This window comes from Megascapheus bottae, chromosome 17 (genome assembly GCF_031878675.1).
Source record: "Megascapheus bottae isolate mThoBot1 chromosome 17, mThoBot2.hap1, whole genome shotgun sequence".
Classification (NCBI taxonomy): Eukaryota; Metazoa; Chordata; class Mammalia; order Rodentia; family Geomyidae; genus Megascapheus; species Megascapheus bottae.
In genome coordinates, this window is record NC_143525.1 from 25,907,072 (window position 1) to 25,934,862 (window position 27,791).

Genomic DNA, 27,791 nt, shown 5'->3' on the forward strand with positions numbered 1-27,791 from the left:
AAGACATTCTGAGAAAAGCTAACACCAAGAAAACACTTTAATTAAACTACAGAAACAATGGTTATAGTACAGAATATTCAATAAGCAAAATGATACACCATGTCTCAAGTACGTACAAAGTTACAAACCATTTGCTTCCTTAATATTTTCCATATTTTTAAACTTTATACACGAGGATGACCAGATTTACCATTTTTTTGGGGGGGAAGAGGGGAAAAATGTATTTATCATCAGCTAGATGTGCTCACTGTATGCTCCGTTATTTATATGCAAGGCCCGGGTGACTGGAAGTGCAGTTGTCAGGCATTTTAATAAACTGGACAGCCCCATTTGTTTCTGCACGACAAGGCATCTTTACACAGGAGCAATCAGGAGAAAACAGGAAACAGCCAAGCACTCTGCACTGCAACACGCCACCTTAACAGCTAACCAGCATTACTCAACTGCTACACAACTGCGCCTAGTGCACAAAAATACATAAGAGAAGAGATTAGAATTGTGTTTGGTAAACAATCCTTAAAAAAAAAAATCTTCACCTGAAAAGTTTTCTTTTATACCAATTTGGGTTCAGATTACCATTTAGGTCTGAAGGTAAATAACACATATCAACAAATTTACACCAACTTTTGTAGGTTTTTAATTTTAAGGAATGAAGGCAATGTTGAGTCAATCTGTTGCCAGCTTTAGGCTGTGTGTAATGGCTGCACAGTTTCCTTTTATAAGTCAGGAGGCCACAAATTAGGTTACCAATCTGTTTAATTTCAAACAAAAAAAGTCAGCACTATATATGAACAAAATGAAATTTTACCTCAAATATCCAATCCAATAATGAAATCTGAAGTCGTTCACCTCACTAAATTACAAGAAATTTGAATAACAGCAACAAAATGGCACATAAAATGAATTTGCCACCTGAGGCAATGATAAAACAAAAAGTTAGACAAATGTTACAAAATAACCTTTTCAATAGCCAGTTGCTTGTTCCAAGGACTCTTCCATGGACCGATGGACTGAACGTGGTCCTTTTTTCCCCCAAGTCCTGTTATGCTGCTCGCCGATCCATCTAGGTTTGAAAAGAAAGGTTTAGTTTACCCTCTACTACTACTCAAAGGTATCAAAGTGTATGTGGTTTCAGTTTCAGGCACGTACTTACTAAGGCTCTGGTGAAACAAGTAGGTACACTAAGGCTCCACCCAGCCATTACCATTTTTTTTTTTAAAGGCCCAACTAGGACAATTTCAAAGGCTACCACCAGCACTTACAAAGCTTGAATTGAGTTCTTGGCCAAATAACCAAGGTGAAAAAAGTTAGGGAGGGAGAAAAGGAAAAAAAAAAGAAAGAGGGTGGGGTGGTGGAGGGGGAAAGGGAGCTGTATCAAAACAAAAATTCGAAATTCTGTGTTATTCTAAGGTAGTTTTTTTTTTCAGATGAAACATCTGGCAGTTGAGAATGTCTTTATCCGAGCTACTTAGGGCCCTTTCTTTTATTTTTTAAAAATAGGACCAAACAATTTGAGAGTTAAAGACACACTATCCTTTCCCCACCCAGTGCAATACCTGTAAACTTTCTTTTGGGGTTCCAAAAGCTCATTGCTTCGGTAATTGCAATTGGTTTGCCACATCCATTAGAGTTAGAAGTCCCAGTCAGTACAACAATAGTTGAACTGATCGTCTTTCTCTAAGAGGATAGTGCATCTTTAACGTGTAAAGACAAACCTGCTCCAATACACGCCCACAGAAACTGGTCCCTGGAGGATCAGCCATATCAGTTAAAATCTGCAATACTGGCCAATATTCTTTTATCAAACAGGAGACCGCAGCTTTAAAGGGGAAAATGCAGACGTTGGATAAAAACAGCAAGAAATAGTCATTTTCATTAAAAGGTCTCAAACAGTTCACGACACAGCCATTATCTAAGCTTTCCACATCCAGTGCAGACCCCTCTCTTCAGTCATCGCTCCCAAAGCCGAGTCACCTCGAGCCTCAGTCTCCCCACGCGGTGCGCACGCCCACTGCCGCCCTGCCCGTGGACATTACCATGTGCTCACGACGACACGGCACCCTCTTCTTCCGGAGACTTGGGGGGGCTCTTGGACCGCGAGCGCGACTTGGACTCCCTCTTGGACACGGGGGGTGGGCTCCGGGACCGGGATCTGGACCGCGACCGCGAGCGGGATCTGGAGACCGACGACGACTTCGACTTCGATCTTCGCGCAGATCGGGACTTGGAAGTGGAGCGCGAACGCGACCGAGTGCGGGAGCGCGACTTGGAGCGGCTGTAGCGGGACCGGCTGCGGGACCGAGAGCGGCTCCGACTCCGGGATCGGCTGCGACGGCGTCTCCGTGGGCTGCAGGCGGACGCAAGGCGCGCTGGTGAGCCGGCTTCCCGCCGCCGCCCGGGCCCCGCCCGCCCCACCGCCGCCATTATCTCGCTGCCAGGCGCCATTTCCCTGGCCGCGAGGCGGGGTCTCGCGTGGCCCTGCCTCGCCTCCGCCCGGCCCCACGTGCTTCGCCTCCGCCGACCTTTGTGCGCCCGCTCTCCCCGCCGCCTCCCGTCAGGCTCACCTGCGGCTCCGTCGTCCGTAGCCGCCGCCGCCGTACCTGCGGGGCGGAGGGCCGCGGCGGCTGTGGTGCGAGTCGGGCGGACGGCCGTAGCGCGCCATCTGCACTCGCAGCTCGCGGCCATCCAGCACCGCCCCGTCCATGGCGTCCATGGCGTCCTCGGCGTCGCGCTTGTCGTGGAAGCGCACGAAGGCGAAGCCGCGGGACTCCTTGGTGTAGCGGTCCCGCGGGATGTACACGTCGCCGACGCGCCCGTACTTCTCGAAGACGCGCCGCAGCGTGTCGGGCGAGGTGCGGTAGGTCAGGTTGTCCACCTTGAGGGAGGTCATCCCCTCCACGTCGGGAGGCGGTCGGCCGTAGCTCATGGTGGCCGCGGCCCGGGGCCCCGCGAACTGGCGCCGAAGACTAACGCCCTAGCGGGCCCGCGCGCTCCCCGGGAGTCCGGGGGGGAAGGCGCCGCGCCGCCTGGGTGGCGGTTGCCGCCCGCGTGTGGCAGCGGGAAGGCCGGGCGCAGGAGCGTGCGAACGCACGTCCCGAGCAGCGCAGCGAGCCGAGCAGCAACTGAGCGGGTGGCGCGCCCCAGCGCGCCTTTATAGCCTTCCCCATAAAATGGCGCCCGCGCCACCCGGAAATGAATCCTCTGATTGGCTCGGCCCGCCCCGCCCGGTAACGTCTCCACCGCGCGCCCCGCCCCGCCCGACGCGCCTGCGCAGACCCCGTCGGGCGGGCCGAAAAGCGCGCAGTCACTGCCGACGGGAGGGGGAGCGGCGAGAGCGGGCGGTTGGAAAGCCCGCGAAACGCGCTTTCCGCCGGCGAGGTCGGGCGCGACCACACGGGCTGGAGGAAGGGGAGGCGCTCCCCCCCCCCCGGTCCCGCCTCCTTCTCATACCAATACCCGTCCTCCACGCGTCTCTGCGATTCCGGCCTCAGCCCTGCCTCTGTGGGAGGAATATCCCTGCCCTTTCCAGACCCCGCCATGTCAGTCCTGGACCTCAACTCCCAGCTCCCGACTGCTCTGCGCTGCGACCTGCTTCTTAATTGCCACCTCGCCTGGCTCCTCCATTTGTCTTCCCCCTCCCGGGCCTGGTCGTGGGGGCGGGGGGGAGCCTGATGGGGGGCGCATGCGTTTCCTGCGTGGCTCGAGACTACATTTCCCAGCGGGCGCTACGGCTGCCCTCAGCTGACGTGTCTCGTGACCTGCCGAGCCTCGGGCCGGCGGGGCGGGGCGGGGCCGGGGGACAGGTGCTGCTCGTCCTTGCTCTTAATCCCGCCGTCGCGGGCCTCTCCTCCTGGAGCGCTTTCTTCTTGGCCCTTGGTTGTGTCTGCCTCTCCCGCATTCGGATCGCCTCCCGGGAATGTCCTGAGTCCTCCCCCCTCCGCCCGGGGGTCCGGTCCCAGGACTGGATCGGAGAGCCGGGCCGCCTGGCTCCCGGATCTGCTTCTGCTCTCACCGTCTCCTTTCTCTCCCCAGGACTGCGGGGTTCACCCCGAGGAGAGCTGACTGTCCGGGGCCGCCGCGGACCTGCGGCGCCGAGGAGCCGAAATGTCCCCGGAATCTAAAAAGCTTTTCAACATCATTATCTTAGGAGTTGCCTTTATGTTTATGTTCACTGCCTTCCAAACTTGTGGGAATGTGGCGGTGAGTTGGACTCCGTACCCCCTCCTTGGGAGGACCTATCGTAATACATCCCCCAAATGACAATAAACTTTAATGACCTGGATTGGCACGCGTACATTGCATCTTCCCGTTTCCCACCTAGGCTTCTTCGTTTTTTGATTTGATTTCATGTGTCAAGACGTTTTTCCCTTACGGGGTGATCAAATATAACCATTTATTTTCTGGTTTGACTTTGGGTGATTGTGGTCCCAGTTGTTTTGATTTCTTGTCTGTATTAGCTTTTGGATGGGTAAGGTGATGAAAACCAGGGCGCAGATAGAGCTAGCGACTCTCTCCCCGGCGCCACCATTGATTTGTCTTCCCCAGTCCTGTTCTGTCTCTTGTCATAGTGGATCTGAAGTGTTAAATGGTGACCATTGTGAATTTTGCCTTTTTTCTTTTGAGTTCTCGCAGTCGGACTTTCCAAGGGGAAGGGAGATTGCAAGCGTTTTTTATTGATTGCTTTTATCTTCTACACAGCAAACTGTCATCCGGAGCTTAAATGTCACAGATTTTCATGGCAGTGGATATACCAGGTATCGTACTGTATGCTGCTTTTTCTTTCTTTATATAATAGTTACTTAAATCTTGTCAGAATCTCCAGCAGTAAGATAATGAGTATAGTGATTGCTTCCCCACCCCACCCTCGTTTTTGGCATTTGGAAGAAGATAATGCAGTTAGAGATGATGAGTTTAAGATTTCCTGTGGAATTAGACACCAGGTTTGAGATCCCGGCTTCACCACCTTACTGCTTCATTACCTTGAGCAAGTTATTTCCGAAAGCCCAGTTTGTTTGCTCAGATGAAGGACATGGAACACTTCCCAAAGTGGACACATAATAAGCACTCAAATACATGTTCCCAATCCTAAACAGGTATTCATGTGACTCTTAAAACATTTGAGTTTTTCATATTTGAAATTTTGTAACAGTAATTTCATTTGCAACTTCAAGTTTGACCAGGAGTTTTTAGATTTTTGTTAAGCTGTTTAAGGCCAGTTTTACAGAAAACAGAGGACTGAGAGTATAGTTCCAGTGGTAGAGCACTTGCCTTGCAAACATGAGGACCTGAGTTCAGACCGCCATACTACATAAATAAATAAATGAAAAAGCTTTCACAAGTTGCTTTTACATTATGATTGTAATTGGGAATGTAACATGTGCAGGTGTACACATATTTCTCTAGCTGACAAAAATTGATGAATGATATTGCGTGTTTGTTTTTTGTTGGTCGTGGGGCTTGAACTCTGGGCTTGGCTGTTGTCCCTGAGCTCTTAGGCTCCAGGTTCCTGCCCTATCCCTTGAGCCACAGCCCTACTTCCCATTTTCTAGTGGTTAATTGGAGGTAAGAGTCTCACGTTCTTTAGTGCCTAGGCTGGCTTTAAACCTTGATCCGCAGATCTCAGCCTCCTGAGTAGCTAGGATTACAGGCATGAGCCACAGCACCTGACTTGAATGATATGTTTATATGTACACCATTTGCTTTGAAATATGTAGTTAGATTGAGCTATATGAGACATTTATTTTCTATAGTTCTAGATACTAGATTGTGACACCACTTGCCCCAAACTCTTCTCATTTTGATTCTTTATTGCTTATGTAGGTGACATTTGACAATAAAGGGATTTTAGTGTCCAGGTCCCTGATTAATAATACTATAAAAAAAATTTTGTAGTCCTATGTCCTCAGGTATATTCTAAAGAATGAACAAGAGAAAACATTCAATAGTGAGAGGTTCATGAAAGTCAAAGAATAATATACTATACTATGACTTTACAGATTCAGACACTGGCTAGTAAGTGAAATGTGCACTCTCAAAATGATTTTAGTCTCACTTTAAGCACACACCCATAAATTATATACATATTAGGTCTGGGTCAATAGTAACTGAGAAAAAGTTTAAGTGAAACCATTATTTTGAATTAAATAGATTCTAGCTTAAGCAATGTATCCCTCTGTGCTTCATTATTTATATCAAATAAATGTGTGTCGTCAGGAGTGATTGGCCAAGTTTGGCAACTGGTTATCTAGTTGCCAAGATAGCTTCCTGACCCACCGTTCATCAGCTACCCAGCTAATCTATAACAACTTGCTTTATTCTATAGCAACTTGCTTTACTCCAGCTTTCTATAATGCGAACAATAGCAAGACTTCCTTCCTGAAGCTAGAAAATATAAAGTCCTAGCCCTGTTATATGTTCTCATTTATCAATTACATTGAAAACTGATTCAAAGAAACATCTGAGCTGTGCACCCGCAACTCCCCACCTGTACATCCTAGCTACTTAGGAGGGCAGCTCCCCACCTGTACATCCTAGCTACTTAGGAGTCTGAGAGCCAAAAATGTTTGTTAAGAAATCAGCCTCTTTTGCCAGTCCTGGGGATTGAATTCATGGCCTGGGCACTGTTCCTGAGCTTCTTTTGCTCAAGGCTATCACTCCACTACTTGAGCCACAGCACCACTTCTGTCTTTTTTTTTTTTTCTTTTTTCTTCTGTGTATGTGGTACTGAGGAATCAAACCCAGGGCTTGATGCATGCTAGGCAAGAACTCTACCACTAAGCCACATTCCAGCCCTCTTCTTTCTCCATTAACGGGCAAAAAGCCAGACAGAGAGCCAAAACTCAAATGACAGAATTCTAGCCTTGAGCTAAAAAGCTAGGAAACAGCTTCCAGGCCCAGAGTTCAAGCCCCAGTTTCTGGCACCAAGGGGGGGGAGGGGAACATCTGGTAGTATTTTTAATATTTTGTCCAAATGAAAACTTCAGTATGATAATTCATCTTAAAGAGGTAATTATAAATTCTGACTTAAGAATATGAATGTTTATTGACAAATGCTCAGATTGAGTAGAATATTGAAGACAGTCCTTAAACATGCTGTTCTTTTTTCTCCTTTTCCTGTGTTACATATGCAGCATGGCTATCATTTATAGTGTGTTCTCTGCTTCAAATTTGATTACGCCATCGGTGGTTGCTATTGTTGGCCCTCAGCTCTCCATGTTTGCCAGCGGCTTGTTCTACAGGTGAGTCAGGCAAGCAATCTCCCTTCTAGCATTACCAGCATCTTTCAAGCACATACCATAAACATTCCTTTCCCCACCCCCACTCTGTACTGTGCTGGGGATTGAATCCTCAGCCTTGTGCATGTTAGACAAGTATTCTACTTTTTTTCTGGCACTTCAAATCCCAGTATTGGCACCATAAATGAAATCTCCTTGAGGACTGAAAAAAAAAACAAACAAAATTGCAGGGTGCGGTGGCTAACACCTGTAATCCTAGCTACTCAGGAGGCTGAGATCTGAGGATCAAAGTTCAAAGTCAGCCCAGCACAAAAGGACCTGAGGCTCTTATCTCCTGTTAACCTCTAGAAAATGGGAAGTGGGGCTTGGCTCTAGGGTAGGGTGGTAGCCTTGAGCTGAAGAGATCAGGGACAGGGCCCAGGCCAAGTTCAAGCCCCATGACCCACAAAAACAAACAAAAAAAAAAGCACGTTTTTTGAACTAATCTTAATTTCTTTTTTTTATTTGTAAAGTTTTATTTATTTTAGAAATTCTATGTTAAAATGTTCATATTTTTGAAGAAGGCAGTATCTAAGACAGCCTTGCTATGTATGTAGCACTTAGCTAGTCTTGAACTCAAAATATTTTTGCCTCAGTCTCCCAAGTGCTGGGATTACAGGCATGCTTCTACCAGCTGTAGGCTCTGAGGCAGAATTTTACCTGCATACTGCTGAAACGTTAAGTTTAAAACTAATCTTATTTTTCATCAAGTAGACAAACAGGGGGGTCAAGTGAAATACAGAAATGCTGCAGGTCCTAGAGCTGGAGTCAGTCAGAGAGTAAGCTATAAGCAGAGGCCACTCCAATTTGGTAAAAAGTCTGAAATACCAAATGAAGAAATAAGTATCTCAGATCATCAAACCAAGGCTATGCTTTGCAGCTTGAGTTTAAGAGGGCCTTTCCAGCTGACTCCTAGAATGCATGCTTGGCTTTGTGTTTCAGGTATTGTTGACCATAATACATTGACCTGTTATATTTTAGCATGTACATTGCCGTTTTTATCCAGCCTTTCCCATGGTCCTTCTACACAGCATCTGTTTTCATCGGAATCGCAGCTGCTGGTGAGCTTGCTTATTTTTATTGGATCTCTTTCCTGGGGCTTACACAGAGTATCCTGTTTATGTGTGTAGTATGTAAAGCCAAGTAATTTTGCCCCCTTGATAAACTTTTGATTTGAATTATAGTACTTTGGACAGCACAAGGAAACTGCCTGACAATAAATTCAGATGAACACACAATTGGGAGAAACAGTGGAATTTTCTGGGCACTCCTGCAGTTTAGGTAATAATCCTTTGGGATCTCAATCTTTCTTTTTTTGGGGGTGGAGGGGCTTATTTTGGTTTTATTTTACTTGTCATGCCATCTGTGAAGTGTTTATTTCATTGCAAATTCAGGTTTTCATGTTGTAGAACTTAAGTTCTAGCTGAATATGATACAGATTTTTTTTTTTTTTTTTTTTTTTGCGCCAGTCCTGGGCTTAAGCTCATGCCTGAGCACTGTCCTTGGACTTTCTTAAGGCTAGAACTCTACCACTTGAGCCTCAGCACCACTTCTGGCTTTTTTCTATGTATGTGATACTGAAGAATTGAACCCAAGTCTTCGTGCATGCAAGGCCAAACTCCCGGCCCGAGATGCTTTTTTTTTTTGTCAGTTGTCAGGACCTGGGAACTGTCCCTGAGCTTTTTCACTCGAGGCTAGTTCTCTACCATTTTGAGCCACAGCTTTACTTATGATTTTCTGAGGCGATCCTCAGATCTCAGCCTCTTAGATAGCTAGGATTAAAGGTGTGAGGCCCCAGTGCCTGGCTAATATATCCATTTGTATGGAATTGCTTAAAATGTGTGGAAATGACTTTATTTTAACTTACAGTTTATAAATAGAAAGCAATATTAATCTCTGCTTAGCATCTGCTGTATTTGAGGGATTTGGGGATTACTTATGTTTACATTATCTCCACACAACCCCCTGAGGTGAGAAGGTATCATCGCTGCCCTACAGATAAGAAAACAGAGGTTAAAACTCATTATCCATTTTAAACTATTGTTATACTTCTTATTAGCTCTAGAAAGATACACTACGATTTAGAAGTAAGACTTAGTTGCACCAATACTGAATTAATTATACAGCAAATAGGAACATAGGAAAAACAGGCATTGTGCTTTTATAAATCTGACCTGAGATTTACCTTAATGAATTTTGCCCTTATCGGCTTAACAAATGAGAATGACAATGTTTGTTTGAGAACATCGTCTTACTATATTGCCCAGACTAGCCTGGAATTCAGATTCCTGTGTTCCTCCTGCCTCAGCCTTCCAAGTAGTTGCAAGCAGCCAAGATTGTAGGTGTTCGCCACCTTACCCTGTGAAAGTGTTCAAGTGAATGATTGTTTGTCTTGGAAAGCATGTACCCATAAGTCGAAGGTTCTTAAAAGATTAGGATTTTGAAAGTAGCCTAAGTTTTTTTCCAAGGAATCATTTCCAGGGTTCCAATAAGTCACATGTTTTCAGAGTGAGTCAAGTCCTCTGAAAGGTGGCTCTGAGTCAGGTTACTATCACATGCATGTCACTGGAATCCTATCTGGGTCAGTTAAGTTTCTCAGAAAGTCAAGGTGGAGTTGATACTTTCAAATAACCCAGCACTGCTAGATTCCTTCAAATTCAGGTCTCTCTTCCTCTTCCTTTTCACCATCTGTCCCTTTCTCAACAAAATTATGGCAACAATTGTTTTGTTTTATTTCTGTATTCTAAGTATTACAATAATTTCCCAGCATCTTCTTTGCCCTTTTCTCCCCCCAGCTTGTTCTTTGGAAATCTCTACATATACTTTGCCTGGCAAGGGAAAACTCAAATATCAGGTTTGTTTTATTCACGTTGCTTTATTTAGCTATGTTCAAACATTATATCTCCATAGAAATAACCATTATTACTTTACCTCACTATCAGTGTACTGAACTTCAGGATCCAGGGTTCTCTCAGATGTTTGCTTTCAGTAGGCTTTTTGCATGGATTATGTTATTAAATGAGAATTACAGTTATGGCTGCTTTGTGGGTTATCTCAAAGGACAAGAGCAATTGTGCTATATGCACCTTCAGGTTTTCAGGAGTTTTTCTTTGCTTTTATATCGGTATACTTTTTTTTTCCCCAGTCCTGGGTCTTGAACTCGGGGCCTGGGCATTGTCCTTGGGCTTTCCCAAAGCTAGCACTCTACCACATGAACCACAGCACCACTTCAAGCCTTTTCTGTGTTTTGTGGTACTGGGAAACCGAAACTTGAGCTTTGTGCATGCTAGGCAAGCATTCTACCACTAGGCCACACTCCCTCTATATTTCTTTTTCTTTTTTTGTTTTTTGCCAGTCCTGGGCTTGAGCTCAGGGCCTGAGCACTGTCCTTGGACTTTCTCAAGGCTAGAGCTCTACCACTTGAGCCTCAGCACCACTTCCAGCTTTTTTCTATGTATGTGGTGCCGAGGAATCGAACCCGGGTCTTCATGCATGCTAGGCAAGCACTTTAACCACTAGGCCAAACTCCCAGCCCTGACCCTCTATATTTCTATATACTTATTTTGCTGTTTTTCTTTTATCTTGTTAGTATATCTCTTTAAACCAACCACCTCCTATCTCTTTAAACCAACCACCCCCAGTCCTGAAGCTTGAATTCAAGTCCTGGGCACTGACTCTGAGCTTCTTTTGCTCAAGGCTAGCACTCTACCACTAGAGCCACAGTGCAACTTCCAGTTTTTCTGTTTATGTGGTACCCAAGAATTGAAACCAGGGCTTCATATGTGCTAGGCAAGCACTCTACCACTAAGTCACATTCCTAGTTCATTGTTAGTGTGTCTGTAACTGAAACACAAAGGTAGAAATGCCAGTTTCATCAGTCCAAGATAGGGGGTTTTGTTTTGTTTTAGTTTGGTCAGTTGTGGGGCTTAAACTCAGTACCTGGGCACTATCCTTTTTTTTGCTCAAGGCTAGTGCTCTACCACACAGTGCCACAGAGCCACTGGAGTGACTAACTGGAGATAAGAGTTTTATGTCTTTCCTGCCTGGGCTGGCTTTGAAGTAATCACCAGGATCCTAGCTGCCCGAGTAGCTAGTATTACAGGCATAACGTAGAACATTAACAAGGAAGTATTTACAGGACACTTAATTCTAGTATTGTATGATCATTGCTCTCTTCTTTTTCCCTAGAGGGTGACCGGAGAACAGTGTTTATTGCTTTAACTGTGATCAGTCTTGTGGGGACAGTTTTGTTCTTTCTCATTCGGAAACCAGATTCTGAAAATGTCCTTGGAGAAGATGAATCTTCTGGGGACCAGGACCTGGAAGTTAATGAGTAAGAATAGGAAACATTTTCTTTTTTTTTTCTTTTTTTGTGGGTCATGGGACTTGAACTTAGCCTGGGCGCTGTCCCTCAGTTCTTCATCTCAAGGCTACTGTCCTACCCTTGAGTCAAGCCCCACTTCCAGTTTTCTGGAGGTTAATTGAAGATAAGAGTCTCAGGTCCTTTTGTGTCGGGGTTGGCTCTGAACCTTGATCCTCAAATCTCAGCTTCCTGAGTAGCTAGGCCTGGCTCCACCATAGTCTTTTTATAAGTCATATTTAAAATTGCATTATTTTATTGTAAAAGATAGAATTGTTATTATTTTTTTTGCCAGTCCTGAGACTTGAATTCAGTATCTTAGCACTGTCCTTGGGGTTTCTCAAGGCTAGTGCTCTACCATTTGAGCCTCAGCACCACTTCTGGCTTTTCTGAGTATGTGGTATCAAGGAATGGAACCCAGGGCTTCATACATGCTAGGCAGGCACTCTACCATTAGGCCATACTCCTGGCCCTGGAAGGCTTATTTTTATATAATACAGACTATGGGAAATTGAGTGCCCAGGAAGTATTGTAGCAAGCTAGCATGCACTTCTGTCCTACTTATAGTATCACCACTGAAAAGGGAATCCTCAAATATTTATATAAACTTATTATGAGCATTGTCTCTCACTGTTCATGGTAGAGTGGTGCTGGGCAGCAGGTATGATAATGCAGTCTGGAGTGAAGCCCTGTGGAGCAAGGAGCACTGTGAGTCATGGGACGAGCTTTTATGGACTTAAATGAAATAGGAGGTAACAGTATAGTTGTGGGTAGGGTAATGCTATTGATTCTCTTATCTAAATGCCAAGGGAAAAATTATTTAATTTTATTTTCTCAGGTCTGCCCAGAACAATATGTCAAAGGCAATAGAAGCGTTTAGTAAGTATTCTGTGTCTGAAATGCAAGGTCTGTTTGGGAATACCTTCAGTTGTTTCCCTTTGTCCTTTGCCCTGGACTCTCAGGACTAGTACCCCCCCAAAGTTTTTATTTTTCCAGGTATGCAGCTCAGAAATACCTGAGTCTCTTTGTAATTGTCACAGGGTGCAGGGTTTATGATAACATGACTGCTTACCTAAGTGGATGGGGAGGGGTCACTCTGTTCTCAGGGGAGGACAGGGTGAGTTCATACAGGACCCACAGGGAGTGAGAGCAGATCGTTTGCTGATCCTGAGATTAGGCTGGGGCCACAAGGAGCAGTGGTTCATAAAAGAGGTCCTACTCGTCCTCTGATAGACCTCTCTGATCAGGAACTCGGCCAAACTCTCCACTTGCTTTCCTGATTCTCACAACAGTTCTGTTATTATTATTTCTTTATTAGAGAAGAGAAAACTCTTCAAGAAATTGTCATTGGGGACTTAAAGGGTCGCTCAAGTGCTAGAGTGCTTTACCTCAGCACTCAGGAGAACATGAAGCACTGTGTTTAAGCCCCAGTACCAGGGGGGGAAAAGAAAAGAAATTGTCACCTTATCTGCTAGTTCTGGACACCACATGTTCTAGACACAGGGCATTTTAACCAGTGGCCAATGGATGGAGGAGGGAAGTTGTCTAGGTGGTAGTATGATAAGTTGAGGGTGGGCAACTGGGAACATCCAGGCTTTAACTTTGATCAGCAGGCAGCATCTTGCTGACAAGATAACAGGCTGTGGCTAACCTGAGGTTTCAAACTGTTAAAAAATTAATTTACACAAGGTCAGTAGTAGATGGCTAGCCTGTGGCTTGAGTACAGACTTTGAGCCAGTGGGTTACATTTGATTTAACTGGTTCCTCAGCTACAGGCAATGGCATCTGACTTGAGGCTCTCTTGGCCTGAGGTATTTATCTTCCATTGGGAGTATTCTTTCTGAGCCCCAGACTGAGTGAGTCCAGAGTAAACTGGCTGATCTTTTTTTGTTGTTAGTGATATCAGGGGCTTGTACCCTGGACCCAGGCACTGTCCCTGAGCTCTTCAGCTTAAGACCATAGCTCCACTTCCCATTTTCTAGTAATTATCTGGGGAAATAAGAGTCGTTTGTCTTCTTTAGTGCCTTGGCTGACTTTGAACAACTATCCTCAGATCTCAACCTCCTGAGCAGGTAGGATTATAGGCATGTGCCACAGTGCTTGGCAAGCTGGCTGGTTTTAGGAGGTATCAGCTCCTGTGAAATTCTCGATCTGATTAGCTTGGCCTGGTAACACAGAAATTTTGGCAAGAAATTTCCTATAGCCTGTTTTTGTTGTTGTTGTTGTTTCTTTTTTTTTGCTAGTCCTGGGCCTTGAGCTCAGGGCCTGAGCACTGACTATCCTTGAGCTTTCTCAGGGTTGGAACTCTATCACTTGAGCCACAGTACCACTTCTGGCTTTTTTCTATGTATGTGGTATCAAGGAATCAAACCCGGGTCTTCCATGCATGCTAGGCAAGCACTTTACTACTAGGCCAAACTCCCAGCCCCCCTATAGCCTGTTTTATTTTATTTTTTTATTTTTTATTTTTGGTGCTAGTCCTGGGGCTTGAACTCAGGGCATTGTCTGAGCTTCTTTTGCTTAAGAGCCACTTGAGCCACAGATCCACTTTTTTTTTTTGTAATAGTAGCAGTAGTTTGTTGGAGATAATGAGTCTCATGAAGCCAGGCACTTATTGCTCATGCCTGTAATCCTAGCTGCTCAGGGAAATGGTGATTTGAAGCCAGCCCAGTCAGAAAAGTCCATGAAACTCTTCTCTCCAATTAATCACCAGAAAACTAGAGGTGGCGCTGTGGCTAGAGCACTAGTTTTGAGTGGAAAAAGCTCAGGGACAGCACCTAGGCCTGCTTCAAACTGTGACTTTCTGATCTCAGTCTCCTGAGTAGCTAGGATTACAAGCCAGAGCCACCAACACCTAACCCTATATATCCTGTGGCCATTGGGGCCTGAACCTTATGTAGAGAGTATTTCACTGGAGCTGTTTTACCAGACATTTAGCTTGTCTTCTTGTTATGTTTCAGGAAAGCATTCACAATTAGACATGCACAATTAGATAGGTTATAGTCTGATCACTCTGCAAAGGCTGGAGATCACTACCATAAGACCTGTCTTTCTACCTTGTAGGTCTATTGATCAGAGGAGTCAGAAGGAAAAGGACACAAGTTACATCAGCTCACAGAAATTACCTTTTAACAATTGTGAAGGTTTATAATACTTTTAAGCAAGCCCTGTTATACTTGGCTACTCTTTTCTTGTTCTCAAAGGCCTAGAAGGTCAAACTGACTTGTTGGTGAGCCTCAGGGTAGGAGAGGGAGATGGGAGATGGATAGCTTCCAGGCTTATGATGGTTTTGGAGTATTTAAGTGAAGTGTTTATTTTTATTATCTAAGTGAGATTTTTTTTTTTTTGTCCATTGTGGGGCATGGACTCGGCCTGGGGCGCTGTCCCTGAGCTCTTCAGCTCAAGGCTACTGCCCTACCCCTTGAGCCACAGGGCCACTTCCAGTTTTCTAGTGGTTAATTGGAGATAGGAGTTTCAAGAACTGGACTATTGGACTTTGGTGCCCTGTCAGCTTTGAACCACAGTCCTCAGATCTCAGCCTCCCGAGTAGTTTGGATTACAGGCGTGAGCCACCGCGCCCTGCTTTTAAGTGAGATCTTTAAACTTTATTATTTTTAAATATTTTTATTGTAATTAATAGAAGGGTTACATTATATTTGCCAGATAGAAGGTACATTACTTAACAATCATTGTTTTTGTCCCTATTTCCCTCTCCCACCCCCTCCAAAACTATTTTTTGAGAAATGACAAAGTTCTTTTGCTAGAATAATTGTCTGGAAACAGCATAGAATTTTACAAAAAAAAAAGGGAATTGAGGACTTATACTCTGATGACTGTCCTTGAGCTTTTTTGCCAGTCCTGGGCTTAAGCTCATGCCTGAGCACTGTCCTTGGACTTTCTCAAGGCTAGAACTCTTCACTTGAGCCTCTGCACCACTTCTGGCTTTTTTCTATGTATGTGGTATTGAGGAATTGAACCCGGGTCTTCGTGCATGCTAGGCAAGCACTCTACCACTAGGCCAAACTCCCGCCCCGCATGATGACTTTTAAAACATTCTATGAATTATTTTGAAAATTCTGAAACAAAAAGCAAAGTTCACGACATGGAAGAATGTGGAGACACTAAAAGCAAGTCTTAGATTAACATGGTATTGCACTTATGTATTTCCAGCTACCTGGGAGGCAAAGGTATAAGGATCTTTTCCAGGTTGGATTGGGTAGAAAGTTTAAGACCTTCCTTAATGAAAAAGTAGTCAAAGCAGGTGACCCAGGTGATAGAGTTCCTGCCCAGCCAGTGCAAGGCCCTGAGCTCAAAGTTGCTAGCAAGCATAAAAGTTCAGCGTAGCATGGCTCAGGCACACTCTGTAATCCTAGCTACTCAGGAGGTTGAGGGTCATGGTTCAAAGCCAGCCTGCAAAGACAAATCCATGAGATTCTTGGGAAGTGTCCCAGCTTCTGTGTGTTCAGATTCCCCACAGGTGACTCTGGCCCAGCCTTCATTCTGCTCTGTAATGTCTCCCCAGGAAGTATGTGCTGCCAGTGGCCTAACTTGAATCCTGTCTTCCCAAGTCTTTTCTCATCTTGTTTGGTTCTGTTTTGTTCCACTTCACATGTTCCTGTTCTGAGAGCTGAAAAATGCTATTCTAATACATGATTAAGCACTTGAAACAACAGTGTCTGTATTGGGCACATTTAATTTATACCTTATGAAGTTTAATCTGAAAAATGTAACTTAACTCACAAAATATTTGTTTGCCAGTTTTGTTGCTAGTGAAGACACCATTTTTGAACTTTTACATATAAATTAAGATGCAGGTAAGTACTTCTAACTCTTTTGCCTTTGCAGGAAAATCTCTGAGGTTGTGTGTCACCAAGGAAATGCTGCTTCTCAGTGTTACCACGGCTTACACAGGTAACACCCTCGCCCTTGCCCCCATGGTCCTCGCACAGGCCTTTCATTTCTCATCCCTCTGCCCCTGGTCTGTGCCCAGCAGCATCTATTCTGATGGTGTCACTTGAGCTCTCCTGGAGTTGCTTTCAGAGGGGGCCTGGGGCTGGAAATCCATTTTGGATCCCAGAACTTGCTGGGGTCAGATGAGAGATGGGGCCATAGTCTTGCCCTCTGCCTGTCTGTTTCTCCTTGTGCCTCCCTCTTGTCTTCCCTCCTACCATGTAGTATGTATTCTGCCCTCCTTACTGACTCCTCTAGGAGGAGATCCTGGAACATGGCAGGAGAGTCAGATATCCTAGTTGTCCAAACAAACAACAGAAAGAAGTAGTAGAGCTCCCTGACGGGCCTGGATAAAGCCCAACATCACCTTTTGTGCATTCTGCTGAGGATGGCCAGTGCAGGGGCTACAAGCCAAGAATTTGTGGCTCACAAGGACCAGTGAATTCAAGGCAGTTGGGAGTGCTGCAAATAGCCAGGAATACATCACTGACACTTCTTTGTGGTGGAAGGCTCTGAACTCACATCTTAGGGCTTGATAAGCAGGTCCTCTATCATTTGAGCATTCCTCCAGTATTTTTTTTTGTTACACCACTAAGACTGGCTAAGAACTCTGAATCCTCCCACCTTCCCTAGGTGCTGGGGGTCCCAGGGGTCATCACCAGGCCCACCTGGATCATGTACTGAATTGCAAGCAAGTGATAATATGGTGTGCTGACAGATGAAGTCCTGGGGCTTGAGAATGAAGAGGACATTATTTTCTTTCCAAACGTGCTACAGTGTACCAGTTACTGCTTTGGCTTGTCTTTTTAAGGAGAAATAGAAAATAGAACATCTCTTGGACCTCAAGTGGAAGAAAGCATAAGACCCTAAGTTCAAGCCCCAGTATACCCCAAAACAAAATAGAAAAGACCTCACACATCTTTATGATTTACAGTGAAGGTTTTTAGCACTAAGGAATTAAGGTTACTCACATAGCCTGACTTTTTCCTGTAACTTTAGGTCATTTGCTTTTCCAAGAAGATTTAATGAAATCATCATGTGAATACTGTGAATAGTGAATGTAATGTACTGTTTTTTTTCAGTATAGTCAGAATAGTTGAACTGGATGTAGATACTCACACCTGTAAATCTTAGCTATTTGAGAGGTAAATATTGGGAGGATTTGCAGTTCAAGGACAGCCCATGCAAAGAAGTTCAAGAGCCTTCCATCTCAACCAATTAAAAAGGTGGGAGTGGTAGCACATGCCTATTAGCTCAGATGCACAGGAAGCATAAATAAAGGGATCACCATCCAGGATGGTCTGGGTATATTTGAAACTCTAATGTAAAATTAACTAGAGAAGGACTGGGGGCATGACTCAAGTGGCAGAGCACCTACCTACCAAGTACAAGGTCCTGACCGCCAAATGAGGTTAAAAGAAACAGAATGGGACTATTCCTTTGGAAAACTGCTCATAAGGATAATAAACACTAAATTAGTGTTCACTGTTACAAGTTCATGTTAATTATGTCCTCTGCCCCTTGTCTCCCTCCAAGCAGAGTGACCGGTTTAAATCTTAGGATGCTTCTTTCTTGAGTTATATGAGTTGTTTTGTGTTGGTGAGCCACAACTCCACTTAGTGCTTTTTGGTGCTTAGTTGGAGGTAAGAGTCTTGTAGCCAGGCGCTGCCGATAACTCAAGACTCTTCAGGGACTCTCCTACCTAGGCCGGTTTCAAACCATGATCCCTCAGAGCTGTCTACTGAGTACCTAGGAATACAAGCGCAAGTAACCGGTATCCCATGAGTTGTATGTTTTTATCTGACCAGTATGGTAACTGCCATCCTGTGGTGTCTTAGCTTATACTGCTATACCAAATTACTGTAGCCCTGGTGGTTTAAGTAACAGGTATTTTTTTCGCACAGTTTTGGAGGCTGAGCGTCTTGAGACCAGGTCAGCATGGTCAGGGTCTGGGTGAGGAGCACTTCTGGTTTAGGGATGGCTCTCTTCTTGTGTGTTCTCCTGGGAGACAGTGAAAGCTCCCTGGTGTTTGCCAGAAGGACACTAATCACATCATGACTAGCTGTGTAGTTGATTACCGAGTTTGCAAATGTCATTATGTCTGGGATATTGGGATTTCAAGCATCCAGTGCACAGTACATGACTAGTTCCAGCCCATCCATTTTATGGATAGCCAAATATCAGGCATTTTAGCATCTTCTGTGTTTGCTTTATATATGTAGACAGGAAGAAAAACTAGGGAGAGGGAAATGTGGATATAATATTTAATTACAACTGATTTTTTTTCCTCCTGAAGGTCTGGAATTAACTTTCTTCTCTGGTGTATATGGAACCTGTATTGGTGCTACGAACAAATTTGGAACAGAAGAGAAAAGCCTGATTGGACTCTCTGGAATTTTCATCGGTATTGGAGAAATCCTAGGTTGGTACCTTAAAGGTATCAGTGCACTGGGGGCACTGGTGGTCCACACCTGTGATGCTAGTGTACTCTGGAGGCTGAGTTCCGAGGATCACAGTTAGAAGCCAGCATAAATAGGAAAGTCTGTGAGACTCTTATCTCCAGTAAAGCACCAAAAAAGCAGGAAGTAGAGCTGTGGCTCAAGTGGTAAAGTGCTAGCCTTGAGCACAGAGACTCAGAGACAGCACTCAGGCCTTGAGTTCAAGCCCTAGAATTAGCATAAAAAATAAGTAAATAAATAAATCGGTACAAAGCTGGGTGCCATTGGTTTATACCTGTAGTCCTAGCTACTCAGGAGGCTGAGATCTGAGGATCACCGTTCAAAGCCAGCTTGAACAGGAAAGTCTGTGAGATTCTTATCTCTGATTAACCACCAAAAAGCTGAAAATGGAGCTGTGGCTTAAATGGTAGAGCCCTATCCTGAAATAGCTTAGGAACAGCACTTATGCCATGAGTTCAAGCCCCAGGACCAGCACAAAAAAAAAAAGAAATCCATAAATATAGCCTGGCTTAGAATCCTTGAAGAACATGTCTGGGATTCCTGACTTCATAGCCTTCTGATTTTGGTACTATTTGTGTCCAACACTTCAAGACTGTTTCACAGTAACTCCTAAGGTCTAACTCCTAGAAAAAGTCAGCATTAGCATAGTTAGGTTACAAAGATCTCAATTGGGGGGCTGGGAGTTTGGCCTAGTGATAGAGTGCTTGCCTACCATGCACAAAGACCCGGGTTCGATTCCTCGGTACCACATTCATAGAAAACAACGGAAGTGGTGCTGAGCCTCAAGTGGTAGAGCTCTAGCCTTGAGAAAGTCCAAGGACAGTGCTCAGGCCCTGAGCCCAAGCCCAGGACTGGCAAAAAAAAAAGATCTCAGTTGGCATGTGTGCATTTGTGTATGTGTGTGTGGTGATCCTGGGGCTTGAACTCAAGACCTGGACTCTTCCCCTGAGCTTATTTTTGCTTAAGGCTAGTACTCTACCACAGAGCCACAACTTCTGGTTTTTTTCTGAATAGGTTTTTAGAGTCTTACGGACTTTCCTGCCTGAGCTGGCTGCAAACCTTTGGAGTAGCTAAGATTACAAATGTGAGCCACAGTGCCTGGCTGATTTTTTTTTTTTTTTTTTTTTTTGCCAGTCCTGGGCTTGAGCTCAGGGCCTGAGCACTATCCTTGGACTTTCTCAAGGCTAGAGCTCTACCACTTGAGCCTCAGCACCATTTCCAGCTTTTTTCTATGTATGTGGTACCGAGGAATCGAACCCGGTCTTCGTGCATGCTAGGCAAGCACTCTACCACTAGGCTAAACTCCCAGCCCCTGATTTTTTTTTTTTTTTTTTTTTTTTGGCCACTAGTGGGGCTTAAACTCTGGGCCTGGGTGCTGTCCCTCAGCTTCTTTGTGCTCAAAGCTAGCATTTTCCCACTTGAACCACAGTGCCACTTCTGATTAATATATTGGAGATAAGAGTTTCATGGACTTTGCTGCCGAATCTGGCTTTGAACTGTGATCCTCAGATCTCAGCCTCTTGAGTAACTAGGATTACAGGTGTGAGTCATCAGCACCCAGCTTTTGTCTGATTTTTTTGTTTGTTTGTTTGGGAGGGGGGAGTCATGGGGTTTGAACTCTGGGGCTGGTGCTGTCCCTGAGCTCTTCAGCTCAAGGCTACCCCGCTACCCTTGTGCCAAGCCCCACTTCCATTTTTTAGAGGTTAATTGGAGATAAGAATCTCAGGTCCTTTTGTGCTCGGGCTGGCTTTGAACCTTGATCCTCAGATCTCAGCCTCCTGAGTAGCTGGATTACAGGCATGAGCCACCACGCCTTGCTTTGATTTTTTTTTTTTTTTTTGAGGGGGGCGGTTTGGTCATGGGGCTTGAACTCTGGGTCTGGGCGTTGTCCCTGAGCTCTTCAGCTCAAGGCTACCCCCCTACCACTTGAGCCATAGCACCACTTCTCGTTTTCTGGTGGCTAACTGCAATAAGAGTTTCATGGACTTTGGTACCCAGGCTGGCTTTGAACTGCGACCCTCAGATCTCAGCCTCCTGAGCAGTTAGGATTACAAGCATGAACCACCAGCAACTGGCTTCTGTCTGATTTTTGATTGTAGCATCAGGCAACACTTCATTCCATAAAACGTTCTGGGTCGTTTCCTTGTAGCAGTGAAAGAATAACAAAAAGCAATAAATGATTGGTTGACTTGAGGTTCAAGGTTGTAAGGATTTCCCTTTGGTGACTTGAACTTGGAGTACTGGAGTACTCTATCACACTGACTCCATTGTGCTTTTTACATCAGGTCATAGAGACCCAGAGCAAAACCCAAGACTGGAGTAATTTTTATTCAACATACCACAGGTTTAAGTGTTCAGCCTCAGGTCCTCTGCTTACTACTTCCCTTCACTGCAGAGGGTATCTGGGAGCAGCCAGGGTAGGGATCAGGGTCCCTGAGGGGAGGAATCTTTGTCTCCAGGGAGTTGGGTACATCGGCCTCTCAGAAGCTCCCCAACCTGTTTAAGGGGTTTTGTAGACATTTGGTTTGGTCAGCATGACCGGTTAAGCCACTAACTTTTTGGTGTTGAGCCCCTGGCCTCCTCCTGTCCCCCCAGGGCAGGTTGGGGTTGAGGGGCCTGGAAGTCTCAGCCCTGTAATTAAGGCATGCCAACAGATAAAGTCTTGTCAAAATAATGCCCAACTTCTCCACATCTAATTACTGTTTTTGGCTGCTGTTCTGGCAATCATTAGGTGCAGTGTTGGGAGCACTAGGTGACAATACAAGTACCCTCTCCTCATATCCCCCCAGATGTAGCATCCATGAATGATTCTCACTTAATCCAACCTGCACAGAGTAGTGGCAGAATCACTGTAGGTGTGTGTGTATGTGTGCGTGCATGTGTGCACATGTATACACAGGGCCTCCATAAGTCTACCCCAGAATGCCCAGATCTCTGCTGGCAGCAGAAGCCCCTCACCCCCTCTTCCTGTTTGCTTGCTTATTTACTCTTAGCATGGACCTGTCATTTCCTGTTTTTCCTGAATGGTTTATCCCTCAAAGCTATACTGAATTGTTTTGGTGCTCCTCTGATCCCAGCCATGGCTGGAGAACCATTCCAAGCAGGTTCGTGTGTCTCAAGAGCCTCTGCTACACATGTGTCTCTGGCTTATCTGTGGCCTTCTCTGCCCCAGCTTCTGGAATCCTCCTTTTTTTTTTTTTTTTTGCCAGTCCTGGGCCTTGAATTCAGGGCCTGAGCACTGTCCTTGAGCTTTCTGAAGGCTAGAGCTCTACCACTTGAGCCACAGTACCACTTCAAGCTTTTTCTATGTATGTGGTACCAAGGAATTGAACCCGAGTCTTCATACATCTTAGTCAAACACCCTACCACTAGGCCAAACTTCTGGCTCCCTCTACTTTTTTATACAGCCCCATTGCTTCTCACCAACAGAGTCATCAAGAAGCAAGGCTTTGGCACTGGGTGTTTCTGTGATCTCTGCTTTCTGCAATCTCAATGGGTAGAGCTAGGAAATAAATTATTTTGTACATACCAGTGTATACATATTCGTATATTAACACAGCTTCCAGTTTCTTGTTCTCTCTCCTCTCTCCTTCCTCTTCTTTCTTCCCTCCTCCATTCTGTTCCTTCCCTTCCTGCCTTCTTCCCTTCATTCCTTCTATTGGTAGAGCCTGCTAAGCACATGCTTTGCCGCTCAGCTAGCAGCCCCCAATCCTGGGATTTTTCCAGTTACTGACGGCACTGCTAGCACTGCTCTGCATGACCAGAGGCACGTGGTTTTCATAGTGTTGGAGGCACGTCTTGAGGGTAAATTCCTACACCTGAGGTTGTTAGGCGGAAGGACAAAGCCAGCTCATCTGCCATGGGGCTCCCCCTCCCAGGCCTGCACGCCAGCAGTGTGTGTGTACCCTTGTTTCTGTTGGCCTGGCCAACAGGAAGGTTTGTGAAAATTGCACACTTTTTGTTTACTTGGTGGGGTGAAAATTGGCATCTGAGTATTTTAATTTGATGTCTTATTCTGAGTGAAGCATCGTGTGTATGAGTGTGAATTAGCTTTGTGTGTCTGTCTGTGTGTGTGTGATCCTTGTCATTCTCTTCCTCCTCTTTCCTCTTGGTCATCTTCCTCTTTTCTTCTTCCTCCTCCTCCTCCGTCTCTCTGTTAATATTTCCTTGGTTCACCATTTGGGTTTGGCTTTGCTTCTGGTATTCTTCTGGCCATGGAGGATGTATGTTGTTTTCTTAGAGTCAGCTTTACTGATGTTTTAGTTTAATTGTCCCTAGGTTTTGAATTATAGTCAGAAAATCATTCTCTACTTTGGGGTTAAAGAAATTTTGCTCATGTGTTTTTCCCCTTCTATTTTTATACTTTAGTTTTTATAGTCTAGATCAATGATTTCTTTGGAATTTGTTTTCTGTCTATCTGGTTAGTTCTAGCCGGGTACCTGTGACCTTCACCTGCAATTCTAGCTACTCAGGAGGATGAGATTTCACAATTATGGCTTAACGCCAGCCTTAGAAAGGAACATGAAACTCCATCACCAGACAAAAGTGGGCTCCTGACACCCACTGAACAAGCAAGGTAGAAGGTCCTGAGTTCAAAACCTAGTATTCTTGCATCAGTGATCTGATACCATAGAAAGAGTAATTTGTGTGACTGATACTGTTTTGGAACTTTGCATACTGTTGTGTTGCTCTGCCAAGGTATTAGTCCCTTGCTGTGTGGGTGCTTTTTTGGTGCTGATGCTGGGACTGGGACTTGAACTCATAGCCTGGGCTCTGTTTTTGAGGTTCTTTGCTCAAGGCTGATATTGTACTTCTTGAGCCATAGCTCCACTTCTGGCTTTTTGGTGGTGAATTGGAACTGTGATCCTTAGATCACAGCCTCTTGAGTAGACAGGATTCCAGGCATGAGCTGTTATATTAAATATATTGAGTATGTTCATGCTGGCACTTTGGGTTTTTTTTTTTTATTTATTTTTTTGCCAGTCCTGGGCTTGAGCTCAGGGCCTGAGCACTGTCCTTGGACTTTCTCAAGGCTAGAGCTCTACCACTTGAACCTCAGCACCACTTCTGGCTTTTTTCTATGTATGTGGTACCGAGGAATCGAACCCGGGGCTTCATGCATGCTAGGCAAGCACTTTAACCACTAGCCCAAACTCCTGGCCCGCACTTTGGGTTTTTAAATTCTATTTATTTTTGCTGGTACTGGGGTTTGAACTCAGGATCTATGCATTTGAACGGCTTTTTTTTTTCTCAAGAAAGTCATTTTATTCCTTGAACTATACCTCCACTTCCAGCTTTTTTGATAGTTAATTGGAAATAAGTGTCTCATAGACTCTTCTGCCCAGGCTGGCTTTGAATTGTGATCCTCAGATCTCAGCCTCCTAAGTAACTAGGATTGTGAGGCATGAGCTACCAGCATCCAGTATGTTTGTTTTTCCATGTCGGCTTTAGGGCCAGTTTGCCTAGCTCCAAGGAAAACATCACTGGTTCTAAAATTGAGATAAAATGCATTAATGTCCCCAGCTCCAAGGGAGGACTTGTGCCCCACCCAGTGCCCGGAGAATGAAGTTTGCCAAGAGTCTGGATGTTGAAGTGCCGTCTGCTCCCGAGGCAAAGCCCTCTCTGATACCACCAGTCCTTCTGGCAGTTCTTTCCCAGACCTCTGCTAATTCATGCCACAGTCTGATCAGGGCTCTACTGAAGATAGAGTGCCCTCTAGTGATAGCACTGGGGACTGCAGGGTTCTGTCACAGCCAGTCTTCAGCTCAGAACACTGCCTGCTCCACCTGAGTTCCCTCCCAGGCTCCCTCCTCTTGTGCTGCCACTTGCTTTGGAAAGGATCTGCCAAAATGTTCTCCGAGGGGCCATGCTAGTCATGGGAGCGATTCAGCTTTTCAGAATCCTGCCAGCATTTGTTATCATCACTAATTAAAATATCCGTGTGTATGCTGATATTGGGCCCAGCTTGAACACAGCCACACCATCTCACTGGACTTTTTTTCCACTCAAGGCTGGCATTCTACCACTTGAGCCACACCTCTACTTCCGTTATACTTTGGGCACATAATTGCAGATGTTTACAAGGTATAGTGTGACATTTCAGTACCTCCTCGATGAATGTGTAATGACCAGGAGAGGATAACCGGCATAGCTATCACTCATTGGCGTTGGAGACACTGGAAGTCCGTTCTAGTAGCTACCTGGAAATATACCACTGATTTCCCCCAACTATACTTAGTCCACTGTGCTACAAAATAGTAGATATTTCTTATCTTTTGTAAGTTTCTCTCATAAGCTGTCATTCAAAGGGGGTCACTTTGGGGGGGACAATAATTCATTAGAGAAGAAGTACAGGACCATCATAGAACAGAAATAGCAACTCTGCCACTTCATGTTTTGTTGTAGTAGTTGGTATCCGGTCATCGTTGGTGCCTGCAAGCGCATTTCTGGGGAAGATGTTGGACAATTTGAGGACGTTGATTCTTTGGGTCCTGGATTAGAACTCACAACTAGTTAGGTAACTTGCAAGCAACATGAGTTATGTGTCTGCTCTCTTGGTTTCTAGGTGGAAGTCTCTTTGGCCTGCTCAGCAAGGATAATCGTTTTGGCAGAAATCCAGTGGTGTTGCTAGGGATCCTGGTGCATTTTATAGCCTTCTACTTAATCTTTCTCAACATGCCTGCTGATGCCCCGATTGCCCCTGTGGAGGGAACTAACAGCAGTTCCTACATCAGACCCAGGTACACTTCCCACCGCTACCCTGGATTTGAGGGCATGAAGGTGGGAGGGGCGGAGAGCTAGGTATTTGAAAGGGAGCCCTAAGTCTCCTCACTGACACTTTTCTCTTTATAAGATCATCTGTCAAGTGTTAATGGAGCCAGAATGAGTTTAAGTAGAAATCCTTAGAGAATCCCAAGTTATTTGGCCATGGTTGCTTTTAACCTTTTTCCCGCTAAGTCTTCCTCCTGATCAAAGAAGGAGCATACAAAGCTCTGACCTGAATTTTAGATTTCTGCTTTTAGAGTGGTGACACATTCTTGAGTTAGGGCTTGGAGGAACACCCAGGGGGAGTGAGGGAGACTTAGTTGCAGATAGTTGAATCTGTATCCATAAATCTGAGTGGAGCAGAACCTAAAAACGAGTATTAGCTTCTCAAATAGTAGACCAGAGCTTGCTAAAATGTGCAGTCATGTGCATTTGAGTCCAATTTCTGATTGTAATGGCACTATCAAAACTGAGGATTAGCTCAGTGGAAGAGCCTATGCCTACCATATGCAAGGCCCTGGGCGCCAACCCCAGCACTGCCAGAAGACCTTGAAATTCTGGGATCTCTGTATTCTCGTTTCCATAGTTAAGTGCTTTTGTGGGCGAGTTACCTTTATATTTTAAGTAGCTAAATTAATCTCTGTTTTCTTTAGCAAAGAAATTGCTATTCTCTGCAGTTTCCTGTTGGGCCTGGGAGACAGTTGCTTCAACACCCAGCTGCTCAGCATTCTGGGCTTTCTCTATTCAGAAGACAGTGCTCCAGCCTTTGCTGTCTTTAAGTTTGTTCAGGTAACTTCCAGATTGGGTTTAGAGTTCTTTGCTGTCATGCTTGCCTGGTTTTATTTGGTCACTATTCTTGTGGGTTGGGTTGGTTTTGTGTGGCACACACACACATGCCAATCCTGGGGCCTTTGTACTCAAGGCTAGTGCTCTGTCACTTGAGGCACAGCTGTTCTTTCAGCTTTTTGGTGGTTAATTGGAGATGAATCTCCTGGGCTTTGCTGCCCGGTTGGCTTTGATTGGGGATTCTCATTTCTCAGTCTCCTGAATAGCTCGGGTTATAGGTGTGAGCCACCAGTGCTTGGTACTATTGTGGTTTTAAAATGGAAGTCAAGGGCATCCCTTGGAGGGATTTTGTGTAGAACCAGGAAGCAGTGTGTCTCCCCTGACTTGGAGAGTGTACAGTCTGCTCTCTGCATTCAGATGAGAGATTTCCCTTCACCCACTACATAGACAAGTGCTTTCCTCACCCTGCACATTATCAACAAAGCGCCACTGGAAATAGCGGAACTTGGTCTCTGTGCCCACGGAGCCCATGGTACCTGCCTGGGGGTGGTGACAGGTGAAGTTGTGTCTGTGGGGAAGGGGCCAGTGCCGTCCTGTGGGTCAGGAGCTCGGAGCTGGCTATGGAGCTGGTTATGGAGTCCTCAGCCCAGTGGGCACTCTGATTTGTCTCATTTCTTTGTAGTCCATCTGCGCAGCCGTAGCCTTTTTCTACAGCAACTACCTTCTCCTTCACTGGCAACTCCTGCTCATGGTGGTGTTTGGGTTCTTCGGGACAATTTCATTCTTCACTGTGGAATGGGACGCTGCTGCTACCGTGGCTCGGGGCTCTGAGTACCGAAGCATTTGATGAGGTGCTGGGGAAGGGAGGCATGCGTGTACCTTCAGAGACCACAGCAGCTCCCGGAGCTGGCTGCAGAAACCGCCCAGCATTTCCACGATGCACGGATGATGTTGAGTGTGGAAAAAATCAAAGATCAAGACCATTCCATCAGACAGAGTTGGTACCAAAGTTTACAGCTGCTAGCTCTTTAACAAGTGGAATAAGGGAATCCTGTTTTGTGGTTATAATTGTTCAAAGATGCTGTTTTCTAATTCACCTATCTTAAGTTCTTTGTAATCATGTTAGACAATGCAGTGTTTTCTTCTCTCTCCGGCGCACTCCGAGCGATTCTGCCATTGTCCCACAGAGAGCCTCCC

At 45.3% G+C, this 27,791-nt stretch overlaps 2 protein-coding genes across 7 annotated transcripts; one reads left to right on the forward strand and one right to left on the reverse strand.

Annotated features, from left to right (window-relative positions):
• Positions 1-19: 19 nt before the first annotated feature.
• Srsf2 (serine and arginine rich splicing factor 2) lies at positions 20-3,175 on the reverse strand. Of its 3 annotated transcripts, none has more exons than XR_016538328.1 (4): positions 2,565-3,175; positions 2,037-2,347; positions 1,716-1,819; positions 20-1,063 (listed from the first exon to the last, which is right to left on the reverse strand). XR_016538328.1 is itself a non-coding variant. In XM_090350388.1 (3 exons), the coding sequence occupies exons 1-2, from the start codon at positions 2,924-2,926 to the stop codon at positions 2,044-2,046; spliced, it is 666 nt and encodes a 221-aa protein (XP_090206514.1). In that variant the 5' UTR covers positions 2,927-3,153; the 3' UTR covers positions 20-1,063; positions 2,037-2,043. The 3 variants fall into 3 exon arrangements, 1 of the variants encoding a protein (XP_090206514.1); XR_016538329.1 differs by lacking the exon at positions 1,716-1,819 and having other exon boundaries at positions 20-460; positions 960-1,063; positions 2,565-3,153; XM_090350388.1 differs by lacking the exon at positions 1,716-1,819 and having other exon boundaries at positions 2,565-3,153.
• Mfsd11 (major facilitator superfamily domain containing 11) lies at positions 2,763-27,690 on the forward strand. Of its 4 annotated transcripts, none has more exons than XM_090350383.1 (14): positions 2,763-2,852; positions 4,033-4,200; positions 4,699-4,754; positions 7,131-7,238; positions 8,256-8,335; positions 8,459-8,555; positions 10,070-10,128; positions 11,463-11,607; positions 12,473-12,513; positions 16,480-16,545; positions 18,881-19,006; positions 25,609-25,783; positions 26,462-26,597; positions 27,277-27,690. In XM_090350383.1, exons 2-14 carry the CDS (start codon positions 4,105-4,107, stop codon positions 27,439-27,441), a joined length of 1,350 nt encoding a protein of 449 aa, XP_090206509.1. In that variant the 5' UTR covers positions 2,763-2,852; positions 4,033-4,104; the 3' UTR covers positions 27,442-27,690. The 4 variants fall into 4 exon arrangements, with proteins under 4 accessions (XP_090206509.1, XP_090206507.1, XP_090206506.1 ...); XM_090350381.1 differs by having other exon boundaries at positions 2,767-2,857; XM_090350380.1 differs by lacking the exon at positions 2,763-2,852 and adding an exon at positions 3,274-3,378.
• Positions 27,691-27,791: the final 101 nt, after the last annotated feature.

What these genes read in the sequence shown, in the direction of transcription:
- Srsf2 (XM_090350388.1), bottom strand. Translation starts at nt 2,926, where the DNA reads ATGAGCTACGGCCGACCGCCTCCCGACGTGGAGGGGATGACCTCCCTC. An exon ending in TACGGACGACGGAGCCGCAG is followed by an intron (nt 2,348 to 2,564) that starts GTGAGCCTGACG and finishes GTCCGCCTGCAG; the next exon opens with CCCACGGAGACGCCGTCGCA.
- Mfsd11 (XM_090350383.1), top strand. Translation starts at nt 4,105, where the DNA reads ATGTCCCCGGAATCTAAAAAGCTTTTCAACATCATTATCTTAGGAGTT. An exon ending in AGGGAAAACTCAAATATCAG is followed by an intron (nt 10,129 to 11,462) that starts GTTTGTTTTATT and finishes CTTTTTCCCTAG; the next exon opens with AGGGTGACCGGAGAACAGTG. An exon ending in AGTTCCTACATCAGACCCAG is followed by an intron (nt 25,784 to 26,461) that starts GTACACTTCCCA and finishes TGTTTTCTTTAG; the next exon opens with CAAAGAAATTGCTATTCTCT.